Source organism: Neopelma chrysocephalum, unplaced genomic scaffold, assembly GCF_003984885.1.
Source record: "Neopelma chrysocephalum unplaced genomic scaffold, ASM398488v2 Primary Assembly neopelma1_64, whole genome shotgun sequence".
In the NCBI taxonomy this organism is placed as follows: Eukaryota; Metazoa; Chordata; class Aves; order Passeriformes; family Pipridae; genus Neopelma; species Neopelma chrysocephalum.
Genome location: NW_020897721.1, coordinates 567,444 through 593,179, shown reverse-complemented (window position 1 = coordinate 593,179; position 25,736 = coordinate 567,444). Strand labels below are relative to the sequence as shown.

General features: G+C 37.0%; 1 protein-coding gene across 1 annotated transcript in view; it reads right to left on the bottom strand.

The window, feature by feature from the left end:
• Window positions 1-25,736, bottom strand: part of FAF1 (Fas associated factor 1) — a 157,059-nt gene that overhangs the window by 119,771 nt on the left and 11,552 nt on the right. Inside the window, exons 2-4 of the mRNA XM_027683114.1 lie at window positions 20,142-20,210; window positions 2,975-3,021; window positions 429-637 (exon numbers count right to left, since the gene is read on the bottom strand). Of these exons, the coding sequence (XP_027538915.1) occupies window positions 429-637; window positions 2,975-3,021; window positions 20,142-20,210 (325 nt within the window). The remainder of the gene's footprint in view (window positions 1-428; window positions 638-2,974; window positions 3,022-20,141; window positions 20,211-25,736) is intronic.

The window sequence follows — 25,736 nt, the reverse complement described above, 5'->3', positions numbered from 1 at the left end:
TCTTGTCACTAATCCTATGCAGAAAGAGAAGCCATACAGATTCCAAGAGGAAATGCCAAGATCATCCGCTTATTAACAGATTGCATCTATACTAATCCTGCCCCAAATTACGTTTTCATGCCTAAACTTAATCATTAATCTCCATTTGGTTTCTGAAGCAAGTTCATAAGAAAACTAGATTTCAAAATAAATATTTGATAGATCACTAACCTTTACAATGGATTAGTGAAATTTTGCTTTTTTAAAGCTGTAAAGAGATTTCAAAATGGTTAGTAGCTGCGGAGGCTGCATTTTGGGGGGTATTTTTTTTTTCTTTTTGAGGGATTTTGCTTTGCTTTGCTTTAGGATTTGAATTTTGGGGGCTGAATTTTTTTAGTTTGTTTTTGTTTTAGGATAGCAGTTTTCGTTGAATTTTTACAAATCCTTACCAACTGCGGAGCTGTCTTCAAGTACTACATCCACATTTCTGTCTCTGTACTCAACCCTGAAGTCAAGCATTCGAGGTTGTCTTTCCACTATTTGTCTAGATGGCACTACATGGCGAAATGCTGAGGATGAGGAAGGAGTTGAAGAAGCTGCTGTAGAATGACTTGTGGGGCCATAGGCTGGTCCATGTAAAGTCTCTCCACCGTACTCACTGAAAGACATGCAGATAAGATGATTTAAACAGAACAGTTTGATACATTTAAATGAAAGTTAGCAAAGTGAAATGACAGTGTTATTCACTTATTACAGTCCACAGCACGCACCTCTCGAATAACTACCGTCATATACGAATATACTATATATCTAACCATTGGTAATTAGAAAATAACTTTCATATCGGCAACATTAACATTTCAGGACTCAGAAGTGCTACAGGAGATCAGCATGGATGACAGACAAGCATTTAAGCAAGTATTTCAGTCTAAAAATCACTATGTAATTAATACCAGAATTATCTTGAGAAGGAATATGACCGTATCAAAATTGGCACTTCATTCAATAAGCCTAAAGCTTTGCCTTTTAGATGTTCTTACCAGTAAGATCACCTGTGCTGGGCACTTATAGGATATCATGATGGTGGATGCAAGACAGGAAAAGGTATGCACTGAATGAATGGAAGCCAAGCAAGGAAGGATTTAGGAAATGCTGAAACACAGGTTGTCTCGTTTCCATTCTTTAACAGAACTTATTTGAAAAGTGCCTTCTGTCCCTCTTGAAGATACCATGAGATCTCTCAATGGAAATGCTTCATACAGCAAGTCAAATCTGTCATCTAGAGAAGGCCTGAACTTTAAAAAGTGCAAACGTGGATGGCAATGCATGTCACAGCTATTGCAAACTCCATTATTGTGCCTTCCACATTTGAAACAAAAAAACATGTTATGCTTGTAAAACAAGGAGCTCCTTCACTTCTCACATCAGCAGCCTCGGAAGGATGAATTCCCAGCTACAAAGACCCACACTCAGAGACCCACGGCTCAAAAGTCAAAGGCCCAAAAGTCTAAAGAGTACAACAAACAGCCTTATTTTCAGGATTTTAAAAAGTATAACTACCAAGTGATAGGTTATTATCTTAAATCTGATGGCCAACTATGAATTAAGTACTATAACCATTTTGTTAATAGACCCAAGAAGCAATGAATATCCCAATTCTGAAGACTGGATTATAAAACAAAACTGAATTACAAAACCAAATGTACTTTTTTCACTTCAATAAATTAACTTACTTCAAGTCCAGTTATTAATTCTATTTGATTCAACCATAAAAGGCATCCTACATATCTGACTGGCAACCTCTAATGGAACACAAAAAGCCTCACATCAGTAAAATAAGCCTCGTATGAAAACCACCGGAAACCAAGCTTTAAGTCTACCAAGCCTCCCTTTAACCCACTTCCACTGGAAGGGAAAAGAAAAAAAAACATTTGGAACACATTTGACTACTCATTTCTAAAAACTGATGAATTACTGTGGAACAATGCTGTAAGTGGACACTGGACCAGCATGTTATCCAAGTCTGGCAGAACTACTACAACTACTCCCCAGTTTCTTTCACCCAATCAAACATTCCGGTATTTTGGATAGAAATGCTTTGAGGTCAGGACTTATTAGCATAGGTAGAAAAAGTGCTCAATACAACAAAGAATTGGTCTTAAATTGACTATGTAGGCTTTACAGTAAATATATATTTAGTAACTTTACTGAGCAAATAAAGTTTTATCCTCAATCAAAAACTGACTCTATTTAATGATAGCTTTAGTAAGTATCGACACACATGTCAAACCACCACTTTACCTACATTATATATCTTCTGTCATCATTAAAGTTTTTATAACAGTACATTAAGTACTTTTCTGAACAAAATTTTAAACACTACTTTACTGTCTCTCTCAGGTAGCTCAATTCCTGTTCTGCTGTTTTCAATTGCCTCATCAGCACTTAGAAGATCAAGCTTCAGTGACTTCAAGACATCCAAGCATGAATATACAAGCCAAAATTGAATTCAGAAACTGAAAGAAAATCAGTAAAACTACTTTTAGAAGGGAACAACCTTACTTTATCTATCACAGCTTCTGCTGCCTGTAATTCAATTTAAAAAAAAAAACAAAAACCTATGAAAATACAAACATTTTTGGCCAAGAACAGGGAAGCATGGAGTATCAATACCTTTAAAAATGCACAAGGGAAAAGAAAATACTTAGTCAGAAGCATACCAATATCCAGATGCAGTAGAGAGAACCCCACACAGAGTGACCCAGCAACCAATGAATTCAAAATAAAAATTAATTTGAATAGATGTTTGAGCCAGTCCTCCACCAATATGGGAAAAATTGAATGTTAAGTCAGCTTTGCCACGAATAGAATTTGTGGCTCCAGAAACAGCTTTAAAAGGAGAATTACATCATCTTCTTAGGATTCAGGAAGAAAAAAATGTGACTGTTACCCAGCATCACTCTCTGCATGTGATACTTCAGTTCTGTGTGCTTACCTTTGCAGAATGCCATTTTCCTGTGGTATAACACCATTTATAGCTGCCTGAGAACAGAAAACAGATTTTGAGTCAAGCATACAGAACAACAAAAATACACTAGAAATTATATGTGTTTTAAAGAGTGATCAACTTGCTTCAAAATATGCCCTGAAATGCTCTCCATTCAACAAACATTCTTGGTAAACAATATTGGCATTACAGTATCTGCATAAAATAAAACCCACATCTAAGTGAAAATAAACAGGAACTGAAGCTCAGACTCCTGCATGATTGTGATGGGTTTCCCAGGGGGAATGCATGGGAATAAAGTGCCAGGCCCACGCTCAGTCAATATAACACTCTGTACACTTGCTACTCACACACCTTGGACACGCTGCTCTCAAACACACTGAGCCAACTGTGCACAGCCAGACAGCACGTACACAGAAAATATTATGTTTCCCAGAAGTATCAGGCCTGCACAAACCCATAAAGCTGCCCAGCTGCACACACACCGCGTGTTGCCAGCCTCGTGTGCTCACAAACTGCTGAACTTGGGGCAAACAGCTCCACGTGGCTCCCTCCACCCCACCTACGCCTTCCCCAAGCCCGCTCCCAGCTCACACACACAGACACCACTCAGCCCCCCCAGAGCACTCATGTGCCAGGGAATCACAGAAATGACCACCCCAAAATTCAAACAATCTTCAGGTAGAAGAGGAAGTATTTTTTAAGTAAGGTTTATGCAGTTAAGTACTGTGCCATCCGGTCCAGATCACCAGAATAAACAAAATATTACTTGTAGAAGTACAAACCTGACCATCTGCATTCAGGTTTGGTCTTACTGGAAATTACAGAGTTATTAACTATAAAAATATCCCAATGAATTCCATCTCATATTAGAACACATTATATTTTTAAATAGTCACAACATACCCCAGTTGCAAGTTCAAACCTCCAGTTCTGACAAAATTTCTGTTAAACCTCTTGTACCATTGCTCCATTCTGTGTTGCAGAAAGTTAATTTCCAGCACATTTGATGCTACAGTAGTTTGTATAAACTTTGAAATTATATCAGGATGAGGGAAAAGCTTGGAAAATAAGTAAGACTCTCTTAAACAGTATTTTGAAGCCAACTTATTTCAGAGTGCTTCAAACCACCAAAAGAAGGGTTCAAAAGTATTTCCTTGTGGGGATTTTTCAGATTTGAGGAGCACTTAGAGTGACTCCATGTGAGCTGGTGAAGGTGACTTATACACTAGCTCCTCAGCTCATTAAACTTTGTTCTGACTATTGCTAGAAGACACAGGAGCAAAGATGCCAGAACTCCACCTAACTTCAGGCTTTTAATCCTAGCATAGCAGGTGGTAGACAAGGTGGAATAGCATGGGAGGGCATTTGGCAGGGAATGAGAAAAATTAAAAAAAAAAAATCTAGAGAGGAGAAAAAACAGACCTCAAAAGACTAATTCTATTTCTCTCTGTGACGATCTTTATAATCACATGTTGAGTTCACAGGTACATATTTGTTAGGTTTAACAGTACAATTAAAGAGAGCTTGGAGCATCCCACTAACCTCTATTTTCTCCTGGACCAGCAGCAATTCATGCGTTTCTACTATCACAATTTCTAATATCCTTGTGTGTCAGATATACTTGCCCTGTTGGCCAGAACACCTGGTGAATGAGTGTCCAGTCCCGATGCAGAAGAGAACACTGATGTTCAGAAGCTCATAGATCCCCTGGTACTCCAGGAGGACAAAGTCATATACTGCCACCGAACTACTAACACTCCTTGTCTATCAGCATCATTTTTACAAACTGACATTAAAAAATGTAGCTTAAGTAAGTGCTTAATAAAGACAAAAATAGATGTAATCAAGATTTAAACGCTATGCTTTCTTTTCCTCCAAATAGATAAACATGATTTTTTACAATTTCCATTAAAAGTTAAGGCTACATAAAGTCAAAAAGCTTTATTGCTGAACTCAGCTAAGTTACTATGATATTGCAATAAGATCATGCATTTAGTAACAAATATTGCATAATTAATAATAAAAAAAGCAGAGAAGGAAAAGGTCAGATGTATCTATAAGCTACAGCAACAACTCATGAGGTTGTATCAAATTACAGGGAAAACAAAGTTCCCTACCAGATCAGTTTTTAAATCAGTTTATCCACCGTGCATGGCAATAATCAGTGGTTTCTTTTTAACAATGTGTCTCATTTATCATCATTGTGGTTTTTGCAGTCATACATAGCTCTTGATCATGTTCATCTAATAAACCTCCAGGAAAGAGTAGGAGGTTTTGGTTTATTTGGGTTTTTCAGGATTGGCTTCCCCCTCCCATACTCTTCAGCAACATACATTTAATTCCTGTCAACCAACAGATAATGTTGGTTGAAAGGCAAAATTATCCTTTATTTTGCATCTCTAAGGCACAGAGAGCAAACACAGGTTTTGTACCGCAGAACCTACACTAATAATGATCTGCTGGCACAAGAGAGTTCTCTTTACTCACAAAAAAGGAGCTGCTTCAGCTATGAAGAAATAAAGCAGAGTGGCATTTCCACACTTCTGTCAAAGCTCTTGTCTCAAGAGGATTAAATCAGCTCAAACTTCTTCTGAGCCTGCTTAGAGGGGTTAAATACGATAGAGGCTCCAAGCTATTTTCTTTAAAACTGAATAACTCACTTGTTCATGTCCCTAGTTTTGTAAACTTGATGACATTTAAGGGGTACAGCACCAAAAAAAAATCAGTACCAGTATTATGTACTCTTTTGATGGAAAGACCTCTATTAACCATACTGTAAAACTAAAAGAGTCTGGACACTGTTTGTTAAGCAAGATGGAAGACTAAAATGATGGAGACAACAAATGGTAGCAGTGCATATGTACATATTGCATAAATATTAAATATCCGTGTTCTTACAAGACAGCTGTAAGTAGGCCCTGCAACAAAAAAAAGAAAAAGGAACAACCATCTGCTTTAGAATTTCATTGGGAGAAGGTTGTGTCTATTAAAAAAAAATTAAAACAAGAATACGTTACTAAGGCAGGATGTGTTCCAGGCTGTTCTTCCCCAGTGTCAGTCCCCTTTGAGAGAGGATCACATCTCTATGGTTATGCAAACATTTAAAGATATCACACTTTTTGTCTCTCCAAATGTGGATTTTTGATCACCAGCCTCTGTGAGTAATTTATAGCAATTAAAAAGAGGTATTACGCTTGAAACAATTTTAATAACCAGTGCAAAATCTATTCATGGGTTATTAAATAGAAAGACACCATGTCTGGATCTTCAGTTCCCAATAACCTGCTGCTGAGAGTGCGAGTGGCATTCCATGCATATGCTGTGGGAGAACCCCCTGTGTGTCCACGAGGGTCATTGCTGGATATGAGGTACCACAGCCTCGACAGTATTTGCCTGTTCAAATACTATCACTATTTAATGAGTGAAGTTCACCTTAAATAGAAAATTATAGAGGTTTCAGAAGATTTTTCCCAAAGCCAAGAATCTCAGGTGTGTCTCAGTACTATACATAGGCAAATTCTACCATAACACACAACATTCAAACAACTACCAGGCCTGCCATTTATTTTAGGAAATTGTAAGCCAAATTTAGCTATTCTTGATTTATGCATTTTGTTTAGGGATATGAACCATATATTCAGGATTTGGAACAGCTTATTTAAGAATTCATTAAGCACTGCATAACCTGACTTAATTGGACCTGCTTTGGACCAGACCAGCATCCAGAAACAACTTCCCAACTCAAGCACTCTGTGACTTCATCATCTAACAGTGTATCTTGATAAACATGCCTATGAATCTTGGTTTTTTTAAATGAACAGTAAGACAGGAACATGATATAATACTGGACTGACAAATGCCCATTACAAAGGTTCAAAGTAACAATATTTTTTTTGTGTTTGTTTCAGCAGCACACTTTCAAATAACAATATCAAAATATATTAAATCCAACTTTTTTCTTCCCTGTGTTTGCAGGAAACAAAAAAGCAATAGGGTTAATGAATGGTTACCAAATTCCTTAACTGTTTGGGCAACCCAAAATTCTGTGGTATTCTATAAACAGACTGAAATTATTTAAGTGACTAAAGAACACTCTGAAGCAAACTGTGAAATTTAGAACTTTTCCTCAAGGGAATACTAACTTACATACATTAGTCAGTTCTGATTAAATGTGACTATCTTTTATGAGTACAAAACAGTGTTAGAGCGAAAACAGCAACAACGAAGCAAGAATGCTGATGACTTCTCTTAAAATACACAATTATAGTGCTACCCATTTAAAAGCAATTAGGCACATCTTACAGTGATGCTCATCCCAGGGCAATGAGGGTCCTATGAAAAATTATCAACAAATTGCAGTATTTTAGATAGCACAAACATTAAACTCACAAGTTGTAAATACTCGGTGGTTATCACAAAGTTTGAAGATGGACTGGATTTGCCAATCATATTATTTACATGCTGAGGTCTACATATACTGATTGAATATTCACACAAGGCAGGGGATTCCTTCCTCTTCATGGACTACAGATGGGAGCTAATTTTTAAATTTCCAAAATTTAGAAGTGATGTTTAGATGGATTATCTTAACAATTAAAATCAGGCCCAGGGGAAAGCACAGTTAAACGCTTCTGCAATGCGTGAGGAGGGAACTCTCCCTCGGTGGCCACCTTTTGTTCCTTCCCTCTCCTTTCCAACTCTCCATACCACAGAATGGCTTTCCCGACAGTTACAGACCCTACCCTAGATACAGACCTTTTAAAATCTTCCTCTTCAAATTCAAACCTCTACCCCAATGTAGAGCAAGAGCTTTTATGAAGCACAGTGCAAGATCAACTTTACAAACTGATACTAGAAAACACATCTCTAAGCAGAAGAAGAAAGCAAGTTCAAGCTGCACAATGCTGGAAGAACAATCCTTTCAGAGGAGGAGGCTACAGAAGTGTAAATATCATGCACATGAGAGCTGCATGAGTTTCACTGAGATAAGTAACCATTTCAGCTTAACACAACCAGCACAAGCTGCTTGCACAGAATTCCAGAAGCCTTATTTAGGTTTGAGTGAATTCAGCAAGTAAGACCACTTGAGTCTACTTAATAAAGCCCATGCAGAGCTTTACATTTGTTTAGCTAAAAATTGAGAAGGTTTACATTAAATAAACACAATACCCAAATGAGACAGAGACATCAGCCACGGCAGATGACTTAATCCAAAATCCATGGATGTCCAACCAAACAGCATCAACTGCTTCAGAAAATCACAGGGAAATATAATGGAGTGACTTGCTCGTGGGTGTTTTTTTCCAATCCTCCAATTTTCTGTAGGTCTGACACATTGAGATTTATAGTCTTTATAATTTTTTCTTTGCATTCAGCTTAATGCAATAGCTTCGTAAACCACATATTTAATTACTTCTATGAAACTCAGTAAGAGCTTTCTTAGATGAGGGGACTCATTTATTATGAGTTTCAAAAATCTGTATTCTTCCCCAAATGCTACAAACTCAGATTTTACTTTCGGTTTAAGATGTCTGGTAAGCTAAAAACAAAGTTCTGCATTTTGTGTCTTTCCTGTTTATTTTGCCTCTTCTTCCTATTATATATTTAACATCTACTTGATATAAAAACAATTTCTCTCAAATCATAAATTCAGAAAGTTCACCCCAAGCTGTCTTCTACATCAGCAGAAAAGAGCTCATCGTCTTAAGAGGAAGAGGTGCCAGTGGCTTGTAGGACTGTATTTTAAAATATAACCAAAAAACGGTCATTTTGATGTTTCACACTACAAAACAAAGAAAAACCTGTTTTTATCTTTGCCTGACCCTTTCAGCATTTAATCTTAGATTTATTTCTCTGATTACACAAGTGAATATAACTAAAACCTACATGTAAAAGTTCACTACAGAGGGTGAGATGACACACAAGACAAATATACTGTGATTTTGAGTTCTGTAGGAAAAAAAAGATTCTAACTGTTACATTTTGGACATATCAGCCAATATTCAGCTGTGCTATCAATCCATCCTGCTTGAGGATCACTCATGATTTGCTGAATTTAAGCAAATTAAACTTTTTTTTAAAGCTAAAAGTGTAATGAAATATACCAAAAAGCCCTAATTAAGCAATCTATAATATACTAGAAAAATTACATTAAGCAATCTATAATATACTAGAAAAATTATTTCTTATCTTTTGTATTTTGTATTTCCACAGCACAGAAAGGGTCACTAAAATTACTCTGTTTATAATTGTCATTCCATTGCAAATAATTCTACTCCTAATTTGGGCTAAATGTGATATTATCCCTGACATACAGTATTTTTACTCTAATTTTGTTGCTTTTGTTGATAAATTCCTTATCCTAAAAATTTAAAATACACTTTTTATTTGGCATTCAAACAAAATAAATGGATGACAGAACTCCAAATGCCTTCTACAATTGAGAGCTTAAAAAAAAAAGTAAACAAACCCCAAAACTGAACAAATGTTATCCAGAGAGGAAAATCAAATAATTAAATGATAAGGCAAAAAGGAAAGCATTAATGAGACAAAGCATCCATGAAAAGACCTAAAAAGCAAAAGTGAGTTTCAAACTGCTTCCAAACTATAAATCTGTGTGACAAAGGAACACACTTTCATACACAACGGTAAAGCAAAACAGAAGTGCAAAGATTTATTAGTTCCTTTTGAGCACAGAAGTATTTCTTATAATGAAACTAACTCACAGGGCTCTGCTATATGCATATATTTCAGTAAATGCTTTGAAATAATGCTCCCCTAATCACATTTGTTCTGACCTGCTGATACTGTGACTTTGGGAAACCAGATGAAGAGTAAAACCACACACAGATTTTTCTTGCCATCAACTAACAACAATAAAAAAAAGTAGAAAATTCCAGAATAAACAGCAGAAGTTTCACCAACTGGTGCTGACAAAAACATACTGTAAATATTAGTCAAATACTGTAGTCAATCTGGATTAATACAATAGGTTTACTGAAACCAGCTGTAATACCATCACTTCTTTCTGCTCCAAGACATCGAGATCAGACTGTGAGATTCCCAAGCAGGAAAATGTGGCTTCTGAGCAGCTTTAAGCAACTACCAAATCTCGCCTGTTACAGGCAAGTTTGAGCTGTGTTATTCTAAACAAGAAATTCCATGAAACCTTCTGCAGAAATACCAATTACTTTAGACCAGAGGCTTTTTACAAACAAGATACACTATCGCCTTCCTACATACACAACCACTTTGAAACCATTACTTTAACAAAAAACTGACTGCTGTGAGTTTAAGTTATAAAAAATATTATTTGGGTTGGATTTTTAAATTAATTCAATAATATTTCAGTAATAAAATTACTAATTGTGCCCCAGTAGTAAGAGAAGCAACCTCTACCTTTGTTATTTTTGGCAGGCTTTTCAAGGCAAAGGAATGAGTCAGCTTTTTCCTGTAGCTTGTGTTGTACTTGCTGGCTTTTTCCCAGCTTTGCAAGTCTCAAAAGTATTTCCAAGTGCTAGACGTGAAGTTACACCCACAAAGTTTACACAGAATGCCAACATTTGTCCCCATCGTGGTTAAAATTTAACCAAAAACTGTAATTGAACTACAATGAAATGTCTTCTATGCATTCTGCTTTATTTCAGCCTGCTTTCTTTACAACAAATATACTTCATGAAAAGCTGCAAAACAATAGAATTGCTAATAAAGCAAAAAATTAACATTTCATCAAAAAATGCCACATGAATACATTCATACAGATGATTCACTTCATCAGCAAGAGAGCACGCGTTGAAATAGTTCACAATTAGCACTCTAGATGTGGTTTCCCATTTCTCCCTACTTCTTTGGTGGCTTCAGCAAGTTTTTTCCTTCACTCCTACAACATGCCTAAATGCACTAGGAAGCCTTTCAACATCTAAGATATACTTCTATAATTCTGGGAGAGAAAAAAACCTACATTTTGCACAGTTCCTTAATTTTATATTGTCACTAATTCCTCAAACAAAGTGCAATCTCAGTAATAAATTCATAACTCAATGTATTTTCCTGGCATAATGAAAGTAAAGAACATGTATAGATTTATAAGAAGCTTAGGGATCTGCACCTACCTGAGCTGAGACTCTATATCAGCAGCAATAAAGGAAAATAAGCTACTCTGAATTACCCACTCAAATTTCATTCATCTAGAAAGGGAGAGTAGACCATGAGGTGTCTGCTCCTTTGACACACATACATGTATCTTGGTTTTAGTCATTATGTCACAACTTTGACTCTAATACTGCTTCACCTTCTAACTTAACAGAAAGGAATGCTTCTGCTTAATATCAAAACATATTCTTTTATTCCTTAAAACATTAAACTAGATAGCAGGAGAGTCAGATAAATCAAAGGCTATGCCTGAAAAAATACCTATGTACTGAACTCCCACATTTCTACCCCTCTCCTGATTATTTTATGTAAATTTGAATGGCAACACTAAAATGCACAGGTTGGGGATAGTTACCTTACGACAATATACATTTTTATCAGTCTTCAAAAATATATTTTTTTTTTAATCCCTCATTGTTTCAACATACTAACTCCTAGCAAGTACTACCAAGATGAAATCTCAGGACACAAAAAGTCACAGAATTACTGCCAACAGACTAAGGCTCCTTCATTGAAAAGCCATAGTAGCATAATATCTTATACAGCCATTTTCAACTGACTATAACTGTATTTAGCCAACTGTCTAATCACTAATCCATAATAAAAGTATAATTATGCAAGATTTAGCTTAAAAGCTTGGAAACCAGAAAAATCCAAGCCAAAAGTATGTAACCAGTAACTTGTCTTACAATATTTCTCTCTCCAGCAGCCTGTGTTATACTGCTGTGCTGCAGCAACCCAGGTCTTCCAGGAGCAGCTAAGGAGAGTTTATTTAAATAAACTAGAAACCGTTCAGATGTTCAGTAATATTGTAAGTAAATTCATTTTTAAGGCACTCTGCTTTGAAAGCCTGATGGCTCCAGATGACATCTAGATTCTGTGGTGAAATCTTTCACAACCAAGGTTCGCTTGCAAAATAGTCACAGCATTGGCACAGATGATGGTTCTTCAATAATTTACTCAGACTTCTCCTACTCACACAGTCCCAGCATGATTCAATGACAGACTAAACACTTGTCAAACACATGTTTATAAGATGTGTGCAATTTTCAGTTCAACTACTCAGAGTAATAAGCTACAGATACCTCACACCTGCCACTTCACTATTAATATATTCTAGAAATTTGTTCTTAAATTTGAATGTTTCAGGACAAATTAATGCTAGCAATCTTCATAGAAACTACCAATACAGAGGTAGCAGCCTCTGAAAACAAGTATTTGTAAAACCTAAGGCAGGTGGGTGATGCATATGTGGAGCTACAACAATACTAACAGGCACTACTGGGATCTCAGGTGCTGCCTTTTTTTTATTTGCAGAACACAAAGCTCTTTATTACAAGAAATAAGAGTCTTTTGCTAAGAACAGAAGTCTAATTTTATTAGTCCTGTTGCTTGTTTGATCACTATGCAAGAAAAACTTAAGTAAAGGAGCTCATTTTATAAGTAACTAAATTCCATCTTTTATTTGAAAAGGAGAGACAGAGCTTACTTTTTATTTATTGACTGCAAAGTTTTACCTAAAAATCTTCTCCACTCGCTTTTTGGCCAGAATGAGAATTAAAATTTCATATGCATCATCACAGCAAAAAAATATAGCCATAAAACACAATCTCAATCTCTTTGTTATCCTTCCATGAATAAAGCAGGTTTTTTCCCATTAGAAAAATTACAGTCAATAGTTATGAAACAAAATAAACTATTTTACATTAACATAATCTCCTTCATGTCTAGAAAACTATCTACTCTACTGCAATTTGACTGCTATATTTGCTAAAACTGTGAAGGGGTAAAATATACAGATTTCTTCATAGAGGTTGAAGAATTATTCCAGTTTAACAGGAACCAAAGGGTTTTCATCCAGAAGGCTATACCAGTTTTACCCTATGGGAAAGTTATATACCCCATTACACCTTCTTTCAATCATCAGTGTGAGCATTAGTCCCTTCTGATGAATCAAAACTACAAAGCATATATGAAACAGCACTAAAGAAAGCACATTTAAAGCCGTGATTGTACTGTTTCAAACAGTCTTCAATCAAACTGTTTTATACAGGACACAACAGGATCAGCTGCAATCTCTGCTCTGGTCAAAGTCACATGAAATGACTGTCACAATGGCAACATATTGAACACTTTCCCACATCTCCTGAAGTATCAACTATTGCTGTTATTAAAAGTCTCAGAAATCAGCAGTTTGGTTTTGGTAAGATCACAAAGACTGGGATACCTTGCTGCTAGCAGAGGTAATCCCTTCCTTGAAGCACTTCACTGAGCTGACAAAGCAGCATGCTTGTTTTGCATTCTGCAAGTAAAGAATTTTAATCTCCTCACATGTATAAATGGTGGTGTTTTGGGGTTTCTTTTGGGTTTGTTTTTTTAATAGACGAATGTGCATTCCATGGAAAGCCATACTGTGATTACAACTCCCTATAGATCTGCATATTTCATATTGTCTTTGATGCAGAAAATACATGAAAAGGAAACATCTGTTTTGCCTGAGATTAGGGCATTTGAAAGTCAACAAATACAATTAATTTAATACTCATGTTGTTTTTAAGAATTAGCTAGTCATCTTTGCTACCACCCAGCTGGATAAAATATACAGCATGTATCTGAGCTTACTCAAGGACACAGAAATGTCCCTTTGGAAACTGCAAAAAGCTGGAAATACAGAGAATGAAAAATACAACAATTTTTGCAAGTAGGGATCCCTAATTTAACAAAAATTACATTAAGGACTTCCAAAAGGGATTTCTACAGTCCTTTGTGAAAGAAAAGTCCACATACAGCTGTGTCCTACTAGGAGAGATTAATGCTGCAGTTGGATGCACAGGAAACCTGCAACTCCTGAATTTCCTGGAGAACAGGCACCCTGCCCACGGGACACCCCCACCAGTGGGATGCCCATCCACCAACACTACTTGTGATTACCTAACTCAGACCTTCCTTCTCCCTGTGCTCTGCTGGCAGCAAGGTTGTGAATGCTGTACAGGCAACTCACTGCAGTAACAGCGGCCATAAACTAACTGAGCTGACAATAACATGTTTCACAGGACACCAAGATCCACAAGAGAACACATGTCCTAAAAGAAAACTTTAAAAACTCCTTAAAAAAAATTGGGATACAAACCTCTGCTTCCCACAGGCAGATGTGACTGTTTATTTGGCCACAGGGAGAATGTTATTAAGGCACAGACAAGCCCGTGTTCCTCACAGGGAAAATCCCTCAGATCTAGTCTTAATGAGAGGAATGAACCCTGAACTTCTCACTAGAACACAATACAAGATAAAATGTGATGAACATGATCACCATGATGTGAAGTCCTGGTTCCCAGCCACTGAAACACAGCCTGCTTGCAAGGAAACAAGAGAGCTGCTAAACATATGACAACACTGTCCCACATTTAAGGAAAAGAAATGGCCGTGTGCCAAACTTAAATTAATCACCTCGTTTCTGAAGGCAGGCTAATTCCAATCAATAAAAAAAACATACAGAGAGACACCACATCAAAGCTGCAGCAGGGCAAACCAGAGAGAAAAAGAGACAGAAGACATCGTCAGTGTATTGGTTTTACCAACTTGGACTGAAATTTGCTACATGCTGTAAACAGAATTAAGGTAATGGTTAGAAAGCAGTAAGAGATACAAATAACAGATTGTAGATAACTGTCAAGACCCAAGGGCCCATTTTTTGCTAGGAATTCCACCTAAATGGGCATCTCCAAGAGAAATAAAAAAGAAAAATTGCCATGTCCTACCTCATTTTACTCAGTTCAATTTTTTTGTTGTTTTTGTTTGTTACTTTTTCCAAAAAATATTACATAAAAGAAAATATATACAAAATTAGTACTTACAGTAAAAAAAAATTCTTGTCTGACCAATAGCAACTATTCTTCAAGAAGTTTACAAGCAAGATGCAAAAACCCCTCATACACTGGGTAAGTTATCCATTCAAAATTAAAAACTATAGTTGAGAGTTGAAGCTTTATTTAAAAATGTATTCCAAATATATAATTTCTCTTTCAGAGGTACAGAATTGCCTTTTGTCAACTGATTCTTGGAACCAGAGTATGACAGGAACTGCAAGTCATCACATCTCCAGGTGCACTAAGCTGGTGGTTTCACTGAAGTTATACTGTGCTTTGATCCCCTACCAGAATACAGAACAACCAAGCCAAGTACAGCAGGAAGGTACAAAGGTCATTTTGAAAATAAAAAATTGATTTTTTTTAATACATATAATCATTATACACACATTACAAGTGAAGTGAATATGGGATAACAAACACCCCCTCCCCTGTTATTTTGATGAACTTTACTTTCTTCTTAAAGCAATGTTAAACGCCACCTACATTACAATGTCTATTGGAAAAGACATGAAATAAAAATAATTTTAAATCAGTGATCAGGACTAACAATAGAAATGGTCACCTTGGAAAAAGTAGAAAATTAAGTGTGGTGAGTACTTGCTTTTCATTCAAAAATCCTGTTCTGCTTACCAGTACAGAAGATAAAGTCATGCTACATACGAAGGACCTGAGTTTTTCATTAAATCTGTGAAAGGTAGAGCAGACCAAGTCTCATGCACAGATGCAAGCACTGGATTTCAGGACAGTAAAGAGATATCATCTGTGAAATAACCTCACATGTAAGAAGGTCCACACTACATGAGGTCACACAGACGCACTAACGGGTCATTTCCTTTAAATATGTATCATCATCATTTCAACAGACACATAGTTGAGATTTTTCACAGTTTTATTTTATTGTTTTTACACAAAGTTTAAGATATAGTTATACCATACCACATGTGAAAACAGAAGATCAGAGTTTAAATGGGCAAGCTGTGAAACCATCAGACTTTACAACGGACAGAAATTCCTAACTTCTGCTTTCTCAGACGTTAAAAATTACTGCAAATTAATAGAGCTGAAAGAAATGACACTCAGGAAATAACATATCAGCAACCCTGTAAGGCTTAAGAGAGCTGGATCCATTCACAGCAGAACAGTTTCATAAAGATGAATGCTTGAAGAAATCATTATATTACCTATGTTGATCTTCTGTATCTCACAGAACATCTGAAACATTTTGTTGCCTGACCTATAATAAGCCATGTAATTAGGCTACAGTGTTCTAACACAGAACCCTAAGGTGCTCTATATGCAGCAGACCACCACAAAGGCCAAGTCACATGCAACAAAGGGGAACTAATTATTGGCAAAATTAGACTTCATGATCCCACCAAGCAACTCATACACTGTTATCACATATGAATCCCTCTGCAGCACTCTTACAGTCTATTTGATTTTAAGCACTTGAACAATGCCAAGCAACCAAACATTTATGAAATACAGTTTCCTATACTGCTTCAAACAGCTACAAACATGATTTGAACACTATAAAACAAATACAACAATGAGACATTTAAATCCAGTTTATTGAGTACCAAGTTGAAGATAAATTAATGGCAACTTATCCTGTCTTAGAGTATCCCGTATAGAGGAATACGGGTGAAGACTTCTAACTGAGGGTGAGTAATCTTTAAAAGTTCAAAAATAGGAAGCTGATGTTTCAGTTCTAAGAAAATGGAACTCTGATTCTTAATTTAAAAAAAAGTGGCTATTAGAAAAACTAAACCAAGAAAGGAGCTCCTTACACTTAACCCAGGTTTGGCTTTGCTTAAGGGTAAAACGAAAACAAAAAGATACCAAACACAGTAACACTCAAATAGTAGTGAAGACACTGGTGACATTTTAAACCTTAATACTAAAATCTAGCAAGACCAGGGGGCAAAAAAGTACAGATAAAATAAGCAGCAGGAGTATAGCTTCAGTGCAAACAAAGTAATCCTCAGAAAAGCTTACACAAACACGTAATACTTGTAGCACAACATAAGAAACTTGTTTTGTGAACTTTATAACCTCTGCTCGCTCTCTGCATTCTGATGTACTTCTCTGTCAGCCCATGTCAGTACTACTTCCCTGTTTCTGTTTGGGATCCTTCTGCTTTCCAACTCCCCAGGACTACTTGCTCTTGTTTGTTTTGGCTGAAGTCCCAGAGAAATAACAATGCCCTTGAGCTGAGTGTCAAAGAGTTCAAGAAGCAACAGGTGCCCAAGGGATTCTTCAACCTGGGTCTCCTGCACAGCCTCTGATAGTGCACAGCTTTTTTCCCCAAACAGGAAAATGGACTTGAGATATAGACAGCCTGAATGAAAAGCAAAAAAGGAATCTGTTCAAGATAAGAACTTCCTTAACTTATGTTTTTGGGTTTTCCCCCTATTGCTGCAAGAGTGCCCCTGAACTTTGGTTGACAAGATCCTAACAGGATTTGCTCAGCTTTCTACTTTTTACTATCCTGGATCTCTCACAGAAGATTTCCTGATCAAACACTGAGCTCTGATTTTACTTCCAACATCATGGAAGTAAAGGAATCCACGTTAAAAAGCCTCTGAATCAGATGCACAAACAAAGTGAAATTAGAGATGACAGAGATGATGTTCTTCCTATTTACCTACTGAGGGCCAAAGGATGATGGAGGACTCCCCCCCAAAATCATCACTACTTCATTACTTTCTTCATAATCTGTGAACCAAGTCCTACAAGTTTTGTTTTCCTTACAAATAAAAAAAAAAGTTTTGTTCTGAATTGAATGACATATTTAGTGCCAAAAAAAAAGGATTTTTTTAATTTTCCATCTCAGCTAAAAAACTCCAAGACCTTTTGGTTGAATTAAAACAAAGCCTTCTCTCCTCCCCAGTTTCTTGGCACTGCATCTGTACTTGACTGCTGTATCAAAGGTATAAAAACCCTCAACATATACACACAAAAAACCACCACCACATACGGATCATACATTTTTCATTACAAAACAAAAAATGCTACATTTCTCATAAGTCCTGAGCCTTTCTTCAAATACTTCTGAAGTGCTACAATCCCTTGCCTAACAAAGATGTTTGATTCTCTCAAGCCAGCGCTCCTTTTCTTCTTACAATCACATTTCTTTTATCTTCTCTTTCTTCACTCTTCTGCTTCTATCTCCCTGTTAGATTAGCATGATTTGGATTTCACTCCCTTTTTCACGAGAAGGCTGCTTTTAACAAAAAGAAGCCAGTGTCCTACTACTGACAGACCCTTAGGGCATCTTCTTCACTTACACTCTCCCCAGTATTGTTTTTTTTTCCCGCAACTTACCATTTCCTTTTCATAGACACTCTTCTCATTCATCTTCTGTTTAGTTTCCATATTTATGTACTTTCCTCAAGTAGCTCTTGCATCCCTAATTTTTCATCCTTTCTCACTTTCCCTATACCTTTTTTAAGCTGGCACTTTTGGGTCATTACTTCTTTTCCCACCATATTCTACTTTAGATCATTTAGTAATCACTAATAAAATTCAGTATTTAAAGGTATTCTTATAGTCATTCTCATAGCTTTAGATATTTCACTCTCCTTTCTGCTCATTCTGGAGTCTCAGAAGAGACATTTTTGTTCTGATCATTTTTCATTGCCGTTCTCTCGTTCAACCCAACCTGCGAGCATTTATTGTAAAGCAGACAATTTATAAATCCCCCAAAACCACATCCAACTGACTTAATGCATTGTACTGGGAACTTCACAACCCGAACAGAATGCATAAGGCTATTCCTTGCCTTCCAGTAAACACTTTAGTTTTCAAACCAGCTCATGCTACAACAAACTACTATGACAAAAGATGTTTTAACTCTACCACTCTGTCAACACACACTTGGGTTTTTCTGGCTGAAGCCACTGATGACAGGCACTCCCCTTTTGCTCACTGGTGTCTCACTCTTGGTTAGACCATGATATGTTGCAAAATAAAGACTGTATTCATTTGAACACATAGGTTCAAGTGTTGTGAGTACATACTGTTTTTTTTACAATAGGTTACAATGCTATATGTCATTTCAATCACTTTGCCTTAAAAGAAACACAATATTCATTTTAACTAACTCAATTTAAAACCCCGCCCTAACCTCTGTGATATTTAGTTTGAAGTTAATAAAACATTAGAGAACATTCCAAAAAATATGCTGGAAATACACTGTGGCAGACAGTTGACACTGTCACCATAGCCTATTTTGGAAAATCTAGTATTTTTTAATGATAATTTTCTGATAATTTGGACTGGTCCAAAGTCCATTTGGGAAAGAAAAAAAAAAGATAAAAATAAAAAGGAGGAAATCAAAGGTATTATAGTTTGAAGGAAGATCACTTGCTTTTTAATTAAGTTTGTTCTATTTTACACTTTTAAATCTTAATAAAATTAGTAGTTTCTTTATTTACTAATCCTATGCAGAGTCTTAAAATATCTAAGACTATTTTGCCTGGGTTTATTGGTTTCCTCCTATTTCTCTGCACATTGAACCTTGTTACAAAATAGATGACAGCTTTTTTTAGAATGAGTGTTTGTTGTTTTTCTGTTCATGTTTAATGGTGTCTGGATAGCACCAAATCTAAATAAGTTATGGCTTTAATAATCTAACTCAATTCTGCATAACCACTAACAATAGAAGAGAAACGATCTTATTTTTAAACTAAAAGCACATGAAAAATTGAAGAAGTTGTTTCACCTTCCATTTCTTACAAAGGCACCTAAATCCTCAATATCCCAGGTGTGTATACATAAGAAGTCTTCTAAGAATGGTACCCTTAATAATACTTCTTAAAAAACAATGCCTTTAAAAGGATACTAAACACAATATGAAACATGGATTTAGAGGTCAAGAAAGAAATCAAAATAGCCTGAAGACAATCAGAGCAGACCAGGGTAGAGAGATCAGGGTGTACAACCCAGTATCATGTTTACTTAGTGATGAGGCTTTAACAGACCAGAAACAGTCTGCACACAACAACCTGCTTGCCCCAGCCATGAAAGACACACCCAAATTTGAAATAAAGCTACCAGCTGTCTCAGCAGGATGGCATGTCACTGTTACGTGGGGTTGATCTATGAAGTCATTTTCTTAGAATACTTACCACTAAATCCCAGTTATTTTGTTCAAGCAACGTTATAGCTTCATCAATATTTTCAATACCAGTACAGGCCTAAAAATAAAAAGAAGCAGTAAACAGAATTAAAAGCATTGATCAAAATCAGAGTATTAACACTTATAATTTAATTAATTTCAGCGGAATGACAGGAAAGGTATAGGTCTTTCATTTTTGTTAGGAGAGGGTAATGCAGAAATCAGGATTTCAAGTTTTAAACATCAAACATTTGGACGTAGTTCCCTGTTCCACCAGAGGATTCTTGTGTAACCTTGAGCGAGCCACCCAGGGAAGCAAGACAAAGTAGTGACTTGTAAAATTAGGACAACAGTGTTGTCCCATAAAGGTGCTTTGAGAATTCCACATTCAAAACTGTGAAGCACTACTTTAAAAGGGAGCACAAAAAAACTTAATACTTTAAAATGATGTTTAAAATAGCTGAAATATTTTGTCTAAAGCCAGAAACACATTATATAAATCCTACTGCCTCTACCATCATCTTATACCCCTACTCACTCTGAGTATTACTCAGTGCAGTGTAAGAGGAAAAGATGGTGGCAATTACGAATTTTTGATGATCAAAGTGATCAACCTACTACTGCACGTACAGATGAGCACCCCTCGTGAAACTATTTAAAAGTAATACTGTATAATGAAATATTTACAATGTTTTCATTTCAAACAAAACGCTTGCATGTTGTTCTAACCCTATACTCTAGTTCAAGAAATCTAATACAATAGCATTTTTAGGTAATGCTAACACCCCACTAAACTATATTGTAAATTGAGCTTAATTCCAAATACAAGAGCACCTCTACTCAGCAAAAACTGTGATGCAGCATCCTGCTGCCTTTTTTTGATACCCATACCCTTTCAACTATTCACTTCAGCAGGCAGAGCATCACTATTCATTCTGCCACATATTTGCTACCATTCACATTGAAGGATATCTGATGTATTTCACCAGAAGAGAAAAAAGGAAACATTTTTTTTCCAGAATGTATCTTTCATCCTCACTAAAGCTGTGCTCTGTATTCAAGAACACAAGAGGAGTTCAGTTTTACAAGATCTGAAACATGATCGTGTTTCTTCTGCTCTACCACACAGTTACATAAAACATTTATATAAAACTGATTAAAAAAAAAACCCTTTTAACAGTAATAATATAAAGCTAGATAGCAGCAGCAAACAGATCAGTTTTCCTGATTCCAAAGACATATAGTCCTGTTTCCCCTTTATGTGATAAGAGAAGAAGGAGGCCAGACACTTTTTTTCCTCCCAAGACATAAAAAGCCACCAGGTTATATATTTCCCATGCTCTCACTTTTCTCCCAGTTTCCAACAATGAAGACATAAAAAGAAGAAATCACAGAGAAATTCAATTCTCTCTTCCCAAATTCAACACTGAAAAATTCCACACTTACAAAGCACTATGTGCAGTATGTCAACACAAAGTGGACCAGTCTGGAGGACCACAAGGACCACAGGATGAAATCAGGGGCAATTCTGCCTGCAGAAGGGAGGCAGCAGTTTCTATTGATAGACAATGCTCTCATGACCAGATTGATTCTCTCTGCAACAAGACAAAATTTCTTCCATTGCTCACATCATGTTAATACTCAATTTCACCCACTTTGCACTGGGAGTGCTAAAAGAACATTTTGCTCTTCCAAAGCATAATTTTTCCTTCTTTTCCATTACTTCTTGCAGTGACTTCTGAAGTTAAACCTGCCACTAAAGCCGAGGTTGACGTCTCTGCCGCAAAGTAGTCTTTGAAAAAAAAAGTTTTGCAGAAGTGACAGCCTGAGATTCTGTGTACATTAAGTACACTTAATCTGGTCATCACAGAAATCAAGAGTTCCTATTTCTCATTTATCAGCCTTGCAAAATCCGCATGACCTTTTTAAGAACTACACCATGTTCCAATCTACAAGAAGTACTTGACCAACAATGTGTTGTTCTCAACCCCGGGCTGTGCAGATGAAGTTGAGGACATGGTACCCAGAATTCAGAGCTCAAATACTGGTTTTAGTTGCCCCCTCTTTATATCAGCCCTACAGCTCAGCTGACTTTCAACTGTCCATATGCACACTCTTAGCCCATACTAACTGCAAATCAATTCAGCTCACTTTAGCATATTTTTATTTTGAGAAAAACTAAAGAAAATTAGCTCACCCTTCTGCCAGAGCACACAGTGAAAGGAGTTAACTTATCACAGTAAAGGCAGAGTAATTAAACAACTAATTCACTTGTGTGCCTGCATCCTTCCTAAACCATCTTGTTGATAATTTACAATCTAAAATAGAAGCCTGCTCTTGCTCTCTTAGCAATGCAGAATCACTGGGTAACAAGAATAGACAGGTGTAAACATGAACTGAAAACAAAAATCATCAGAATTCTTAATACCTGAGACAAGCAGTTTTGGTTAAAATCTTTGCACCATTTTTACAATCCCTTTTAACATTTGATTTTGAGGAGTTCTTAAACTAAGATTTCGCCTTCCAGATGGACCATTTTTGCTAGTTGTCAATAAAACAGAAAACAAACATTTCTGAATTACAATAGTGAAAAAAATGAGTGCTACTTATCAATGTAACCACAAAACAGATATTCCAAGATCTTCGTCAACACCCTGTTAATGTCACAGCTGCAGCAGAGTCTTTAGAATCTTATTATTTCAATATTTCAACATTCAAACACTACACACTACAACATACAAATCCCTGTATCAAGTCATAAGTCGTCAGTATGACCAAAAATCCCCAACAACCAAAAACTGAAGTTGCTTCCTTTTAACTTCATCATGTCACGCAAGATAAATTAAAATCATTTGGTTTGTGTGTCTCTGATTTTCCCTATGAAATTAAGCACACAAGACAGGCAAGTGTGACATGATGTCAAAGACTCTGCAGTGACAGATTAGTCCCAGAGCAACCTGTCCTGCTTCTGCCTTTGTTTTCTTTAGGGAAACACAAACAGGAAACCAACAGGTTCTGTGAGCAATGGAATTAAAAAATTCTGGTTCTTCCTGAGATTGTCTCTCATCCCTCATTGCAAGGGCTGATTTCAGCTTTTCCTATGGCTGGAATATTTATAAGAGCTTCTCTTAATGGACTTCTTTCCATGTCACCTGGCTGTATTTTCATTAGATTTGAAATCATTTCATTGGTACAAGTCCAGGGGACACCTGGCACCTTAAGGCTATATGCCTTACTTATCCAGGAAGGCAGACTAAAAGAAGGGTTTAATTATTTACAAGACAAAGATTTTTTTCCTCATGTTTATGCCTTTCATTCTATCCAAGCAAGAAACAAACAAACAAAAATTTAATAGGGAAAAAAAAGACATTAAATATGTGCAGACAGAAGGGGAAAAAAGACCTTCAAAAATATATCAAAGTAGATGAGCTGTAAAGATACAAAAATATATCTTTGTTATTAAGCAAGTAAAGTGATACTAGCTGAGAGGAATTTTTTTTGATTCACACATTTTATTCAGCTTTATTTTTCTGAGAGACCTACCTAATAAAAGGCGTTCAGTATTTTAAAAGAAAATTCCTACCTGAATACAACTAACTCTTTATTCAATCAACAACCAGCACATCCTCTAAGTCATCAAACTGAAAGAAACAAACCACCACAGAAAAGGTAAAATCTTTAAGGCTCACTGATTTGTAAACCTTTACACATCAGAAAGAAACCAAAGAAATTTTTTTGGAGGACAAAGGAGAAGATAGAAGGTCCTTCTCCTCCTTCTCTCTGGATTTCTTCTAAATCTAGAATAGCATTTTCACCATTCACAGCTCCAGAGACTCTGCAGTCACTTCAGTGCTTTTCCAGACCACACAAGAGGAAAATGAACGTGAAAATGAGAAAACTATTTTTTTGCACTGAATACATAAAATTAGATTCTGAAGACAAAGTTATTGAATGTTAAAACAACTATCTTAGCATCCTGCTTTTCCAGGCCAGGTAAGTGTTTCCATGTACAGATTTGGATTTGTACAGAACACAACTTCAAAGTGCTTCTCCACATTTTTTTCCAGGTAGCTTCACATCACCTTAGCAATGGAGACCCTACCCTTGGAAAGTTTCATAGATAACCATTAGGGGTCCTAGTTAACTGGCACAGTAACCTTAATCACTGTTATATAAAAGAAGCAAAGTAGTCACTGAGGAAACAATTCAGTAGGAGAAAAGTTGGAGGGCAGACAGATTTCCAGGCATTTGAGACAAACCCAGGAGCTGCTTCCAGAAAGCCACAATGCAGGACGACAGACTCGCTCTTCTAAATGCCTTGCAGTGTGGTCTGACCCCAGCAGCCGTAACAGCTGGATCTGGGCTTTGGGACCCTCTGTGACCCCCCACCTCAACAGCACAGGCTTCAGCCTACCTCCACATCCCAGGGAAGCAGCTGCCTTCCCCATCTGGCAGCAGCTGCTCCTCCAGCACCTGCTGCAGGGATCCAGGCAGTTGTTCCACAGCGGAGCTGGAAGGGACAACTGCTGCTCCCAACACAGAGAGCTGGGCTGTTACTGCTGCACCAGCCGCCAGAGCAACAAGCAGCTGCTGCTGACTCAAAGACAGAGTCAGGGTACTGTTGCCCTCGCAGACAGTGGGTGGCAGTTGTTGCACAGAAGCTGGGAGCAAATGGTATTTGGCAGCAAGGCAGAATCTGTCTCACCTGTGGCATTATTCCCCTTGTCGCCGAGGCAAAATGCAGCAGTCAAAAGTATCCAGAAGGCCACATTTGGCCAGTAGCTGGATATGGAGGACTTAGACGTCTGTCTCCCTCAACATTCCTGTTGAACAATTCCCTATTTCCTCTGGCTACCAACAGTAGCTATATTTTCTCCAAAAAGGGCCCATCTCAAAGCTAATCCAAACTAGGCCTAGAACATTTCACACAACAGGTTCAGGCCCATTGAAATCAGGCAGACAGGTGGCTGTGAATTACATGGTGCACCACTTTCTCCTGTAACAGTCAGATGAAAAAAAACCCTCACTTTGTGCCTAACTAACCTCCCCATGCACTCTGCAGTTAACATCCTCAGCTGCAGCCTCCTGAAGCAATTTAGGGCAGATGCAAATACAGGTACCACGCTCAGTCCACAGAACCAAAAGGATGAAATTGGAGTCATAGCTCTGGGTACCCAGAACAGCAACAAATTTAGATAACTGATCTCCAGGGTAGAGTCACACCACTTGTCAACTACAGACTTTTTCCCCCCTCTCACTAATATCACATCCATCTGTCTCAAAATAAGACTAAGCTACCGTGATCCAATCTGCTGCCTGGTCCTCAGACATCAAAACAGCTAACACAGACTCTCCAGTGCTAGGTGAAACAGGAAAAAAGAGCTTTCAGCATTTTGTTGCAACTTTAGCTCTGTCTCCATCATTTCAATATTTACACAAAGCTACAGTGCCCAAAGAAACAACTACATTAAGGCTTCAAAATATTCAACAGGTCAGATTACCTAGCAAGAAAAGCTTTCACCCTTTTGTAGATCACCTACAAAAACCCAGGAAGTTGGCATTAATACACCTCCATCCACTGCAACTGCACAGACAGCACCCTAGG